At 45.1% G+C, this 13387-nt stretch overlaps 1 protein-coding gene across 2 annotated transcripts in view; it reads left to right on the forward strand.

Moving 5' to 3' along the window:
• Positions 1-13387, forward strand: part of FAT3 (FAT atypical cadherin 3) — a 648324-nt gene that overhangs the window by 619737 nt on the left and 15200 nt on the right. For both annotated transcript variants that reach the window (XM_068978441.1, XM_068978442.1), the window contains exon 21: positions 1894-2362. In XM_068978441.1, coding sequence (XP_068834542.1) covers positions 1894-2362 — 469 coding nt within the window. The remainder of the gene's footprint in view (positions 1-1893; positions 2363-13387) is intronic.

The raw sequence follows: 13387 nt of genomic DNA on the forward strand, positions 1-13387 counted from the left end.
TTCTCGTTCCTAAATCCCAAGGCTCTGCCTGGTTCACAGAGCCTCCTGCCTTTCATATACACATATTATGTGGCATAAACTTTATATGTAGGAAGAGAGGGTGCCAATGAGTTCATGGAGTCTCAGTGGCAGAAGTGAGAGTCCCTAGGAATTAGTTGCCTGCAAAAAATGCTGAGGCATAGAAAAGTATCCCATTTGTGAGGGTGAGTGGTGGTGTACCCGTCCCTAACAGGTCTGTCAGGAGCCAAATGCATCTTGGAAAGACGGATTCAGGTTATTTCTGTGACACTGGCACTTCCCTAGCCCCAGTGCTCTGAGCGCCCCCATGCCTTCCCCTCTGCCCATTTCCCTTTCTCTCTCTACAAGCTCCTGCTCTCTCCCCAGGTCCTGGCACAAGACTGCACCTGTTGGCAGATCCTAGGTGAAGGCTGGCTGCCCTGGTGTGACTCAGAGGCTGGCCTCCACTGGGTTCTTCTGCTGGTTCACAAAGGGCAGAACTATAGCTTCTGTTTCATGCTTTCTGGCCGTGAAACCCTTCATGGCCCAATACTGACTTGCTGACGAGACAGTGCTCTGGCCTTCATTTCCCAGATCCTCATACCATCTTGCATCTCTGAGAAATGCACATGAGGCTGGGCAACAGAGGAAAGGCCAGCCTGTCTCCTCCACAGCAGCTGATCCTGGCTCTCCCTGGAGGACCAGGACTGGCCCAGCAGCATTCGGCCTGCTGGCATCCTCTGGTGGCACATGTCCCTGAGTTTGCTGTCCTTTTGGAGTTAGTCTGCTCGGGGTGGGGGAGACCTGGGTGCCTTCCCTCACCAGGGCAACAGAAACAGCAGGCCGTTCTCTGTAGCTGACCCCAGACCAGGGGCTGGGAGTATCTGTAAGGTGTGCACAGTTAGCCAGATCCTTCTGGAGCTCCTGAGGTCATGAAATACACATCCATTCTTTTTTTCTTAAATTTTTTATTTTGTATTGAGATATAGCTGAGTAAGTGTTGTTATAGTCTCAGGTGAACAGCGAAGAGACTCAGCCATATAATCTCCCCCAAAGCCCCTCCCATCCAGGCTGCCACATAACACTGAGCAGAGTTCCCTCTGCTGTACAGTAGGTCCTTGTTGGTTATCCCTTTTTAATGTAGCAGTGAATATACATATGTTCCTAGCAACTGGCCAAGCCGTGAGGACTTTTTAAGATAATCTTAACCTAAATGATGAATAGCAACCCTGAAGAACTATTGTAAGGAGATGGCTAGCACTTAATAAGAGAGTTTATAAACTTTACACATGCATGAAGCTGGAAAGTAAGACATCTACGTGGCCTCCTTCACCACCTACAGCACAGTCACACAGACTTTCTTGGGGCATATACATGTGCTTCTGGGCTTATTTGACTCATGGCCGTGTCCCCACTCAAATAGAAGCCCCAGGAGGACAGGGGTGACAGCTCTGCTCAGTGGTCCTCACAGGCACTGCCCCTCTGCTTGGCACACAGTAGATGTTCAATAAATATTTGTAAATGAATATTGAGTTTACAGAACTCACTCTGTGCTGGTCATAGTTTGGAAGGGCGCACAGAATAAATGACCCCCCTAAACAGAAAACTGCGGTGAATTTTTAAAGGATGAAGATGGACACAATAGGAATATTCTGAAATATTAGTGTGGATTTCTGAGCCTGCACTCCTATTGCTAATTACAAGTCAATTTGTGAAATCTCAGGTATGCATTTGCATGGCATATAATGAAGAGAAAGCATAATTATTAAAAAGCAAACCATAGCAGATTTGTACGTGGATCAACAGCCCAGTTGGGAACGGGGGTTGGGAATGGGGTGCCCAAGAGCACATGGCCAGATGCACGTTGAAAAGCGCCCCGGTGTTGGTTCCGTGCAGATCGTGGACGGCAGGCTGTGGTTTCAGCTGGACTGCGGCAGCGGCCCCGGCATCCTGGGCATCTCGGGCCGTGCTGTCAACGACGGGAGCTGGCACTCAGTCTTCCTGGAGCTCAACCGCAACTTCACCAGCCTGGCCCTGGACGACAGCTACGTGGAGCGCCGCCGGGCGCCCCTCTACTTCCAGAAGCTGGGGACCGAGAGCGCCATCTACTTCGGGGCCCTGGTGCAGGCGGACAGCATCCGCAGCCTGACTGACGCACGGGCCACGCAGGTGCTGAGTGGCTTCCAGGGCTGCCTGGATTCCGTGGTGCTGAATGACAATGAGCTGCCACTGCAGAACAAGCGCAGCAGCTTTGCCGAGGTGGTGGGCCTGACGGAGCTGAAGCTGGGCTGCGTGCTCTACCCCGACGCCTGCGAGCGCGGGCCCTGCCAGCATGGAGGCAGCTGTGCCGGCCTGGCCTCTGGAGGTGAGTGCCCTGGGCTCCCACCACCGGGGGGAGGCTGGGGTGGGGGGGATAGGGGGTAGGATGGTGGGGGGAGGCAGACCTGCCAGACCGCTCTCTCAAGCATCACCAACCCAAGCGCTCTCCCAGAGAGGTGGATTCCGCCCATGCTGGCTCAGCCTCTTAACCCCCTGATGGAAGTTGGCAATTACAGGAGCCAGTCGCTTTGCAGAATCCCAAGGGCTCAGCAGGCCAGCTGCAGGGGCCTGCAAGGTGCTGTCTGGAGCCCTCTCCCTATCCTCTCCACACCTTCCCAGGTCTCAGCAGCCCGAAGGAACAGGATGCCCTTTGAAGTATCTGCCCCCTTTGGACCACTTGTGTGTCACTGCAGAAAGACTGGTAACAATCTGAGTCGTAATGACCACGCACTACCCTTTCACAGGCAGACATGGGACTTTACTAGAAGCTAAAGGGCACCTGAGGGTGAATACACCACCCTAGAAACAGAAGTGAAGAGGAGATGTTTTGGAGGAAGCTTTTAAAATGTGTGTATTACAAACAAGTCTAGTGCAACTCCAAAAGAAACAGGAGAAGGCAATTTACATGAACTATCAAGACAGTCAATGAGAGCAATGATGCTTTACACCAGTAAAATTTTCCCCAGAGATCATGAAGAGGACAAAATGGAGTAGGCAAAAAAAGCGGGAGAGAGGCAGGGATGGTGTGGATTTATAGAGGGTTTCTGTTGTATGAGGGGAAAGCTAAGACTCTTTCAGAGTCTGAAGATGAAAAAATCCCTGACTTTACTCAGATGCAGGATCTGAGTTAACGTTAACTAGGTCAGGCTCTCCTGGCTGAAGGCTTTGCCATCTGATTCCACTTCAGGCCCTCTGTGGAATCTCTCAGTGGGAGTGTGATTAGCAAATTTAAACCTTCCTCACAAATCACATAGAGATTCCGCTGTGTACATTACCATCTACTGTTGGTGAAGCCCAACTCCAAATTTAGACTCCATTTTATTATTAGAATGTTGCGAACTGCCCATGAAATGATGTGTTGCTGAAACACAGACGCCAAACACTGAAGTTATTTAGGCTTGCCGATGTTACTGCTGCACCGAGGGCCACATGCCCTAGGGGGAGATTTCTGCTGTCTCAACTTAAGAAATCTATTTGCTTTTTTTACTGTCTCAGCAGTATATGTAAATAAAGGGTTGTTATGGTGCCATAATTCTCGAATGATGGGCAGTAGCTATACTTCAGTGGTTCTATAAACCAGCCTATTATGACAAGTCATGGCCAGTTTTTCACCAGCCAAAACAATTCCGCTAGTGTGAGCTATCCACGATATATAAAGGGAGCATATAATTAAATTGGGTGGAAATAGAACACCACTCCATGTCAAATACTGGGTCCACAGCCACAAATTGTAACATACTTTTAACGGTGGCAGGGTGTTGTTTTGCTGGCAAAGCTATGGGTTTCCACAATGAGTTAGCATGAAAATAATAATAATCACTGTGTTAAGGAAAAAGACTAAGGGAGCTTGTGTTTTATTCAGTATGTATTTTAATTTTGTTGTCGTTCGGTTGCTAAATCATGTCGGACTCTTTGCCAGCCCATGGACTGCAGTATGCCAGGCTTCCCTGTCCTTCACTATCTCCCAGAGTTTGCTCAAACTCATGTCCATTGAGTTGGTGATGCCATCCAACCATCTCAGCCTCTGCCACCCCTTTCTCCTCCCACCTTCAATCTTTCCCAGCATCAGGGTCTTTTCAAATGAGTCAGTTTTTCACATCAGGTGCCCAAAGTATTGGAGCTTCAGCCTCAGCATCAGTCCTTCCAATGAATATTCAGGACTGATTTCCTTTAGAATTGACTGCTTGGATCTCCTTGCAGTCCAAGGGACTCTCAAGACTTTTCTCCAGCACCACAATTCGAAAGCATCAACTCTTCAGGGCTCATCCTTCTCTAATTACCATAAAAATCCCTGAGCTAGGTCTTCAGTGCACGTATGTTCATTAAATATCTATGACCCCCATCAGAAACAGCAGTTTTCCTTTGTTTTTAAAAGCTCATTTGGCTTAACCAAAGTTCAGGACTGAGGACCCACCTGCCATATATTGATACTTTTTCACATGGTCTAAAGAATGTGTTTTCCCTTCCCCAGGGACCCAGCTTTGCCCATGGGTTGCATCCGCTGTCAAACACCTCATTGTCCCTTGCTCTCCAGCTTCCCCCTATACTTGGATTTGGGATTGGGATTCTGTGGCAGGTATTCTTTCTTCCAAGGGAATAAAGTCTTTCTTTTATCAGCTCAAGTCTTTCCTTTCTACTGGGAGCTCATGTTTTCCTGAAACAAAGTATCTTTCCTCATCTCCCTCTCCCTTCTCCCAAACCTACTACCTCTTATGAGAGAGGTAGTTGAGAGGACCTGGTGCTCCTTATCTCAGGACCCACCACGCATGGTCCAGAAAGGGCAGTACCGTGCACAGCAGTGCTGAACCCAGGCCAGCAGACTCCTGGCAACTCACCAGGAAATCCAAGAGGACTTGCTTCCATGGGGACCACAGAGCCCTTTTCTGAAGAGGTACCTATTTGCTGCCTGGCTATCGGGATTGGGGTCTTGGCTTCTAGCAAAGAGGAGAGAGAATCCATTTTCTTGCCCCACTGTCTGTTCTCATGCGAGGACTTTTTGCTGGGTCCCTCTATCCCATCTGCAAATCCCCTTAATGAGGCGCACCCAACCTCCAGGGTCTATTGCCTGATGATCTGAGCTGAAGCTGATGTAACAGTAATAGAAATAAAGGGCACAGTTAATGTAATGTGCTTGAATCATCTCCAAACCACCCCTGGTCCATGTAAAACTTGTTTTCCACCAAACCTGTCCCTCAGTGCCAAAAAGGTTTGGGGACTGCTGCCCTAAATTGAAGAGAAGTAGATGGCAACCCACTCCCGTATTCTTGCCTGGAGAATCCCATGGACAGAGGAGCCCAGTGGGCTGCTGTCCACAGGGTTGCACAAAGTCGGACACGACTGAAGCAACTTAGCATGCATGCATGCAAGCCCTATATTGGTGCTAAATAGTAGGGAGGTGTGGGGGGAGCAAGAAGAGGCAGAACCAACATTTTGGCTTTAACTCATATCTGTGAACTATTTAGCTAATTAGAAGTTTATTTAAAATAAGGGAGAAATCATCTCAGTTGTGAGTGACGATTTAAAAAGAACAAGAAAGAAAAAGAGAAAAAAGGAGACTGTCATTAATGAAAGAATATTCATGCCTGGAAGAATTCCCTCTGGCTACCAGGGTATCTAATCACAGGAAAAGAGTCTTACTTCCCCTGATTAAAGGCTAGAATGCAGGGAGCAGTCAAAGAGGAAATTTGAGCTGGAGAAAGTAGAGCAAGGTGCTTAATGACTCCTTGCACATGAGAATGTTGATAACACAGTTATCTGAGCATCTTGCTGTTGTTGTAACCCTGAGTTATGTGTCACTCTAAAATTCCATGACACCTATGTTTCTACAATCATTCTCTTGGACCTTAGAGGATGCTGGAGGATATTGGTCATTGGCTGTCCTGGTAATCCTCTACTCTCAAATCGTGACAGTCTTAGCACCAGGCTCTTGTTCAGAGCATTCAGAGTTTTAAAAGTGGGCAACTCAGACCATGAAGCAGATTTCTTTCAGAGAAGCAAGATTCTGCTCGAGCCACTTCCAAACCCACTCAAACCCTTGACAAGGCTGCCAAGTCTGCTAGCTTGGAATGGCATGGTCAGCAGATTTGACCAGTGTTATACCTCTGGCTGTCCCACGAGCTGGCCATGAGAACCCAGGGGAGTCAGAGCCCAGAACACTGACTTGTAATAAGAGGGTAATTATGACTCTGAAAATCAACCACAGAGGGAAGGCTCTCTCTTGGTAAAGCCTTAAAATTATATGTATTTCATAAACATGAGCTGGAAATAGCAACCACCATGGAATAGAACTAGCCTAGTCCCACTGTGACCCTGTGCTTCCAGACCCAGTGGGTCGGCAGCAGCCCAGGGAGCACCCACAGTCTGAATATGTGGGTCTCAGTCCTTGGAGTATCATCCTGCTCAGCCGAAGCCCGTGACCAGAAAACACAGTTGCAGCTAAACTTGTATATAATTTGGCAAAGCAGTGTGGCAACCGAGACTGCCAGGCAGAAACGCTCATTCAGGTGGCTTTCATGAGACTGAAAACTTAACTTAAAAAAAAAATTTATCGATTTTTAATTGATTGATGATTGCTTTACAATATTGATTTGACTTCTGTCATACATCAACATGAATTAACCATAGGTGTACATATGTCCCCTCATTCTTGAATCTCTCTCCCACCTCCCACCTTTTCCCACCCCTCTAGGTTATTACAGCTTAATCTTAAAATGAGAAGTTGATAACTTTCTGTGATAGAGTCCCATTTGTTAGCATGTCAGTTTGTTACTATGTCCTTGAGCTGTGGTAAGCACCTTGTAAGTGCTTCTGTGCTGAGATACAGTTCTCACCCAAATACTCTTGTTGTTCAGTCGCTAAGTGTGTCTGACTCTGTGACCCCATAGACTGCAGCATGCCAGGCTTCCCTGTCCTTCACCATCTCCCAGAGTTTGCTCAAACTCATGCCCATTGAGTAGGTGATGCCATCCAACCATCTCATCCTCTGTCCTTCCCTTCTTCTCCCACCTTCAATCTTTCCCAGCATCAGGGTCTTTCCCAATGAGTCAGCTCTTTCCATCAGGTGGCCAAAGCATCAGTCCTTCCAATGAATATCCAGGGTTGATTTCCTTTAGGATGGACTGGTTTGATCTCCTTACTGTCCAGGGGACTCTCAAAAGTCTTCTCCAGCACCAGTTTGAAATCATCAATTCTTTGGTGCTCAGCCTTCTTTATGGTCCAGCTCTCACACCTGTACATGGATCAGTGCTATTCTTTGCTCCCCTCAACTCCCATTTTTCTGATAAAGAAGTAACCAGCCCACTGTCACACAGCTAGTAAGGTCGGGAAACCAGGACTTGACGTCGGTTTGTGGAACTTCTGCTCCCTGCCTCCAGCCTTCACTCTTAACCTTTGTTACTCAAAATGTGTTCCAAGCAACAGCAGCAGCAGCAGCATCACTGGAAATGTTAAAAATGTGGCATCTGAGAATAAGTCAGAATCTGTGTTTTTAACAAGATCCCTCGGTGATATGCTGCTTCATCTCTCTCTCTGAACTCCCCTGAACCTCCCCCCTGAAAAAAAACAAGTTCTATTCTGTTTTTGTGTGTTGAATATAGTATTTCTCAAACTCCAAGGTGCCTCTGCACCACCTGAGAACCTGATTAAAATGAGACCTTGTTCTAGAAGACTCTCTTGCTTGTTAAGGAGAAAGGAAAATCTGTTGACTTGCCTTGGTCATTCTCTGTCCACATCAGAGGAACCTTCTGCTAGGTCACTGAGTTGTATTTTGCAAATTCCTGAACTTACTACCAAAAAAAAAAAAAAATTATCAGTGAAAAGTTTGGAGAAAGAAAAAAATCCACACCTACAAATCAGAATCTCAGAATCTGCAAGAGTAGAATTCAGGCATCTCTGTTTATAACAAGCCCCCCAAAGCCTATGCAGTTCTGAACTTGAGAACACTGACATTTGAGAAGCCCAATAAATTCTGTATTTGCTAGAATGTGAATCAGTGAATTCCAGGAGACATAAAACATTCAGAAATTGAATGTCAGGTGCACAGCCTGCATTTTGTAATAATTGCTTTAATGTAAAGATTGAACTTTGTTCCTCAGAAGTTTGGGGTCACCCTGAGCTCCCTTTCAAAGGCAAAAGTAATAGTGTGTACCTTCCCCCTCTAAGCAACATGCATGAGGCAGCAAGTTCCCAGATGTTGTAAATAGCTGGGCGCAGAAACATCTTCAGTTACAGGGTGACCTGTGCTACTTTGGGTGATGTTTTGGGCCCCTAACTTGTAAGTGTCTAGATTAATTCAGTCTATCAAGCTCTAATCAATTGCTTGACTTGTGCGAGGCTCTGTGTTAGGTTCTAGGTTCGTGTTTATGTTTCTGTGACCAGCGGATCCACTTATGTGGCCTCCCTCCCTTCATGGCTGGCTTAAAGGAATTGGGCAGGTTTCCTGTGTGTGCTTAGTCCACTGGCCCACTTAGCACCAGGAGACAAAAAAGCCAGGCTCCCAGATAATATACTGTGGACAAATTTGACTAAGATTTGAAGGTTTTGAGGGGGAAAAGTTGTTGTTGTTGTTGTTGTTTTTTCTGGGTGTCTTTCTTCTAAATACTGAATTAACTTTCTGGGGATTACTTTAGAAAAACCTCATGGTAATAGCATTAATAATATTTTATTGATCCTAATAGAAATACTGAAAACCCTAAAGCAGTCAAATTTTGTGCAGACACAAAAGAACATGCTAGAAAGTGAAATGTTACAGTGTGCTTAATGTTGTTAACACAGTAAGTGTTTCTGGATCTTCAAGGAAAGTATTAGAGGCTCAGCCCAAAGTACAGTGTGGGAATTGTGAGCCAGCTTTCCTTGGGAAAGTTAGAGAGCTCCCTTTCAAAAGTTTTCATCTCATGAAGTCTGAAGGTATTGCATGGGCCCTGCTTGGTGAAAGAGGAAAGTCTGAGTGACTTCAAGTTGAGGGGGTGAAGTAGTGACGGAGGCCATAAGCTGCAGCTAAGCTCACTCCACTTTGGGGTGGCATCCCACGTAATAATGTGGGCAGCAGTTTTCTCAAGCTCACTGAGACTCACATGGACAGAAGTTTCAATATTTCCCAATAAATAGCCTACGTGCATGTTAAGTCACTTCAGTCATGTCTGACTCTTTGTGACCCCATGGACTATAGCCTGCCAGGCTCCTCTGTCGGTGGGATTCTCCAGGCAAGAATACTGGAGTGGGTAGCCATTCCCTTCTCCAGATACTGCTTACAAGTCAGAGTTAAAAAAAAAAACAACAACAACTCATGGGTTTCCATTGTTTGATTATGAGCAAGAGAAACGAAGCTGATTTCTGAATCCATTCTAATTACAGTAATTACAACAATAAAGCACCTAATGTTTGTGGGCTGCATTGTGGTTGATGAATCCAGAAACCTCATTATCCTCTATGAGTGGGTATGAGTGAGGCTTAATTATCAGATAAAAACGGAGGTTCCTAGAGGTCAGGCAGCTCAGCTGATGGGAAACAGCCAGAACTTAGATGTGGACCCACCACATCACAGCCCTCTCCCCAAATCATAACATTCCTGAAGTGTCTAAATGCAGTCCATAACTGAGCAAGCATAGTGGTTGATGCTGACTTCAGATCCCAAGTGCTAGTTGCACATTTGCCATTATTTCCCTCTTTGTGCAGAAGGCAGCTATTTCCTTATCAAGGAGGCAAAACTGAATCAGGATGATGTTCACCTCCACCAAGAGAGTGGGGCAGAAGGTGGAAGTCATCACTTGAATGAATCAGGTCGGAAAACAACTACTAAGTCAAAGGAGTAAGGTAGAAATGATCTTGATTATTTGCCTACACGGTCCAAATTCACTCTATAATCGCTCAAACCATTTCTGTTTATTGCATGTAATAGGTTTTGCCATGTTCTTATTTGAGCAAGGAAAGGAGAGGGCATTTTAAGTTTTTCTGGGTGCAGATTTCAAAATCATCTGCGTCAGCTGTAACTAGTACCGCAAGCAAGAGCATAGCTTTGAGCCAAGGCTTTAAATACAAGTCTCCTTTCATAAGGATTTGCCAAGTGATAATTGTGTGTGTGTGTTTTTTACATGTGTATCTCAGTGCTAGCAGGACAATTATCTTATTCTTATTAACTTTTTATTTTGTACTGACGTGTAGCCAATTAACAAACAATGTGATAGCTTCAGGTGAACAGCAAAGGGACTCAGCCACACATATACATGTACCCATTCTCCCCCAAACTCCCCTACCATTCAGGCTGCCACAGAACATTGAGTGGAGTTCCATGTGCTAGACAGTAGTAGGTCTTTGTTGGTTCTTATTGTTGTTATTTAGTGGCTCAGTCGTGTTCAACTCTTTGCGACCCCATGGACCGTCACCTGCCAGGCTCTGCTGTCCATGGGATTTCCCAGGCAAGAATACTGGAGTGGGTTGCTGTTTCCTTCTGCAGGGGATCTCCAGGGGATCCTCCAGAGATCAGACCCACATTTCTTAAGTCTCCTGCATTGCGAGGTGTGTTCTTTACCACTAGCACCACCTGGGAAGCCCCTTGTTGTTTATCTATTTTAAATACAGCAGAGTACATGCCCCTCCTAAACTCCCTACCTATTCCTTCCTCCCATCCCTCCCCCTTACAACCAGAATCTCATTCTTTTATATGTGGAATCTAAAAAAGAAATGATACAATGAATTTACTTACAAAACAGAAACAGACTCAATTATCTTTTGTAAATCTGGAAAATGGTATAAAGTGGCATCTCCCACTTGTTGACTATGTAACTTTGGGCAAATAATCCTATGTAAGATTCAGTTCCCATTTTTTAAAGTAATAGTACTTTCAGCATAGGATTCTTATCAAGTATTAAGTGAGATAATGTATGGAAAGCTCTTAGCATTTCTCCTAGCATGTAAAAAGCTGTTGTTTTTGCTAATAGTTTCCTTATTTGATATTTTCCAACCCAAGAAAAAAGAATCCACTCTTTTGAATAAAACTTTGAGATTATCCTCTGAATTTTTTCTTTCATGTACACAAAAGTGTTAAAATATTATTTGTGATCAAATAATGTCTAGCCATCTTTTGAATTCTCTTCCCTCTATTTGTACTTTTATATGGTAATGCTTTGGAAAAACAGAAGCTTTAATATGCTGTTATCTTTATTATGATTATTTGGCTCCCTGAAGGGTGCCTGATGCTGTCCATCTCCCTGCATCTCATTGGCTCCCTGGAGAGTTGTGGGGAGCCTAGTAAGTGGCAAGTTCTAGCTCAGTGACACGTTCCAATGCCAATACAGTCTTGCAGAAATGTTTGAGAATCTGAAAGTCTGGATTCAGGTTCAAATTCATCACTTACTAGCTGTACATACTTGAACAAGCAACTCATCTCTCCAACACTCCCAGGGAGTTAGGGCATTAATAAAGCCTCTTATTTTCTTTCATGGAATTTTGTGATCCTTCACAGAATGACAAAGTGATTTTAAGCCACTAAAACATTACATCACTTAATATCATTATGGCAAACTTGCTGATATTATAAAAATTATTATTAATAGTAATAAATGATAATGAGATCATAAGTAACACTTTGTTAGAATGAGTTAATTTTATTAACAAGCCACTTTCTCAAAGGCTTAATAGCAAATATAACTTTTCTTTCATTAAAAAAAAAACCTGACTACTTTTTAAAATCCAATTGCTTTTCCCTTTCAGCATGTTAATGTAAAAATCTGTCCAAATTTAAAGTTCTGAAATCTTCCCTGGTGGCTCAGATGGTAAAGAATCTGCCTGCAAGGCAGGAGACCCAGGTTCCATCCCTGGGTCAATCAGATCCCCTGGAGAAGGGACTGACCACCCACTCCAGTATTCTTGCTGGGAAAGTCTCGTAGACAGAGGAGCCTAGTGGGCTACAGTCCACAGGGTTGCAAAAGAGTCTGGTATGACTGAGTGACTAACACTCACAAAAGCAAGATGTCTTGCAAAGGGCTCTGCCTCTCTTGTCCCATGGGTTTGAGATCAGGAGAGCAGATCCTGGAGAGTTTGCTTCTGTCTTTAATAAACAGAGAAATTCAGATAGAGAGTGTGATGAAGTGTCTGTTAAACATACAATTCAGGAGAAAGCTGAACAACTCGGGACTCTGGAGCCAGACTGCTGGGGTTCAAGTCCACTCTAGTTTCATGACTACATAATCCACTTCTCTGTACCCATCTGTAAAATTGGAATCATAAGAATAGTCCCTTTATCGTAGACTTGTTTTGAGACCTAAATGAGTTAATACAAGTAAAGTGCTTAGAACTGTCCTTTGTTGTTGTTGTTCAGTCGCTCAGTCACGTCTGACTCTTTGCAACCCCATGGACTGCAGCAGGCCAGGCTTCCCTGTCCTTCACTATCTCCCAGAGTTTGCTCAAACTCACGTCCATTGAGCTTCTGATGCCATCCAACCATCTCATCCTCTGCCCCGTTCTTCTCCTCCTGCCTTCAGTCTCTCCCAGCATCAGGATCTTTCCCAATGAGTTGGCCAAAGTATCGGAGCTTCAACTTCAGCACCAGTCCTTCCAATGGACATTCAGGGTTGATTTCCTTTAGGATTAACTGGTTTGATCTCCTTACTGTCCAAGGATTCTCAAGAGTCTTCTCCAGCACCACAGTTCGAAAGCAACTGTCCTTGATCCATAATAAATGTCACTAAGTGTTAGCTATCATCATCACCATCACCTTCAAAATAGACATCTAATTTTCTCAGGTATAGAACAGGGCTTCTCCTTGTGCAGGATCTGTAGTGATCTCTGTGCTCGTAGGTGGTGTTTTTCTGTCCTTGTATCCCTATCCCCAGCTGTGCTGGTAAACCAGTTCTCTAAAAAGCCCTGATCTGAGTGTTTGCTGATTTCCGTGGTATAACAATTCCCAGCCTGGCTGGCATCAGGCTACCAGTGATTTAATAACTGTCTGCCAACTTCCTGAACACTTAAAGTCAGTACCCCCAACCTTAGATGAGCCAGCTCCAGCGCACCACTGCTGATGGCTTAGACACGCAGTGGCAGTGAGAAGGTTAACCAGTCAGGCTGGCGGCTGCATCAAGAAGCGCTAAATGACGAAAAGCAGGAGGAAATGTGTGGGAGTACCACGGTGCCTGGAGGGCGGGCCTCACTTTAAATTCTGATTGCCTAAGGTCAGAGACGCCAAATCAAAGAAATCAACCCCGTAACCCTACGTAGAATCCAGTTTCCATGATAGTCAAATACCCCTTATTTTCAGACAGTCCCTCCTTGCCCCTCCCTGACCCCCACTTACTTCTGCTATAGTTTGAGAAACAGCCAGAAGCTTGTCAAATAGGAGCTGGAGAGGAGGAGTCTTACC

This window comes from Capricornis sumatraensis, chromosome 8 (assembly GCF_032405125.1).
Source record: "Capricornis sumatraensis isolate serow.1 chromosome 8, serow.2, whole genome shotgun sequence".
NCBI classification, from domain to species: Eukaryota; Metazoa; Chordata; class Mammalia; order Artiodactyla; family Bovidae; genus Capricornis; species Capricornis sumatraensis.